Here is a 1,129-nt window from a genome sequence, read left to right on the forward strand (position 1 = left end):
TTTATATTTTTGTAATTTTGTAATTTTTAATTTTGTTGTTGCTTGTTTGCTTTTAAAAAAAAATCAAAATATTGGGCTTAGAACATTTGAACAGCCTACAAACGATTAATAAGCCGTCTGCACCGCGAGCCGAGGAGATGGAAATAGAAATGAGAATGGAACCTTCTTGCTGGCCACATCACGGCGCGCCTGCAGCCCCCTGAACCCGGCCTGGATCTTGAGCGCAGCCTTGCCCACATCCGGGTCGTCCAAGTCTATGTCCACTTCCTCCTCGTCCGCATCCGGTGGTGGTGCCGTGGTTTGCTCTGCTTCCTGTGGCTGGTGGCGGGAGAGGGCAGGGTTCGAGTACTGTCAGCTTGGCTCAACCACAATTTGGGGGTTCGGGCAGCCGGGGGGAGGGTTCGCCTTGGCTTTTTGTGTATTATTTCTTTTCTGGTTTTCCTTTCTTTGTTTCTTTTCCTTTCCTTCTTTCTTTATTGGTTAGTTTCTTTCTTTTTTTTTCTTTCTTTCTTTATTTTTGTAAGAGTTTAACGGCACTTGCAACACAATTAATACAAACAAGTATGTGCCGAATAACAGATTAGAGGTGTTACAAGACCGTAACATATAGACATAACAGAAACAGGAGATATGAGGAGGGTAGGTGTTTGATGGGAGAGAATAGGAGCAAACCAGAGCACTCTGCCTGTCAGGGCCAGCCTGGGCTGAGAGTAATACGACATTCTAGCATTTTATTTCAATGAACCCAGTTTTTGTAACTAGAATCTCGATTTAAATATTTCACCACCTTCGGTGTTCAAAGGGTTTATTAGGTTAGTCGGATACGAAAGCTGTACTTTATTAACTGGACAACTTTGGAAGGAAAAGTAGCCCGAGTGGAAGTGGAGTGGTTCAAATTCAATCTGGTGACAAAAGTGTCTCGATAGTGGGTGGTAATTTCATTCAGCAAAAGAAAAACGACATACTTAGTGTGAATTGGGAACTGCAAACTGAAGCACACGGGTAAAGGCACGTGGATCGAGTTAGGAATAATGCGTTAAGCCAATTTACACGCACATGCACACAAACACACACACAAACACACACACACACACACACACACACACACACACACACACACACACACACA

The 1,129-nt window shown here is 43.6% G+C and overlaps 1 protein-coding gene across 1 annotated transcript in view; it reads right to left on the reverse strand.

Moving 5' to 3' along the window:
- Window positions 1-1,129, reverse strand: part of LOC101862054 (ABC transporter F family member 4) — a gene marked incomplete at its 5' end in the record, with an annotated part of 16,731 nt that overhangs the window by 14,010 nt on the left and 1,592 nt on the right. Inside the window, 1 exon segment of the mRNA XM_013085873.2 lies at window positions 163-318. Within this exon segment, the coding sequence (XP_012941327.1) occupies window positions 163-318 (156 nt within the window).

This window comes from Aplysia californica, unplaced genomic scaffold, assembly GCF_000002075.1.
Source record: "Aplysia californica isolate F4 #8 unplaced genomic scaffold, AplCal3.0 scaffold00415, whole genome shotgun sequence".
Lineage (NCBI taxonomy): Eukaryota > Metazoa > Mollusca > Gastropoda > Aplysiida > Aplysiidae > Aplysia > Aplysia californica.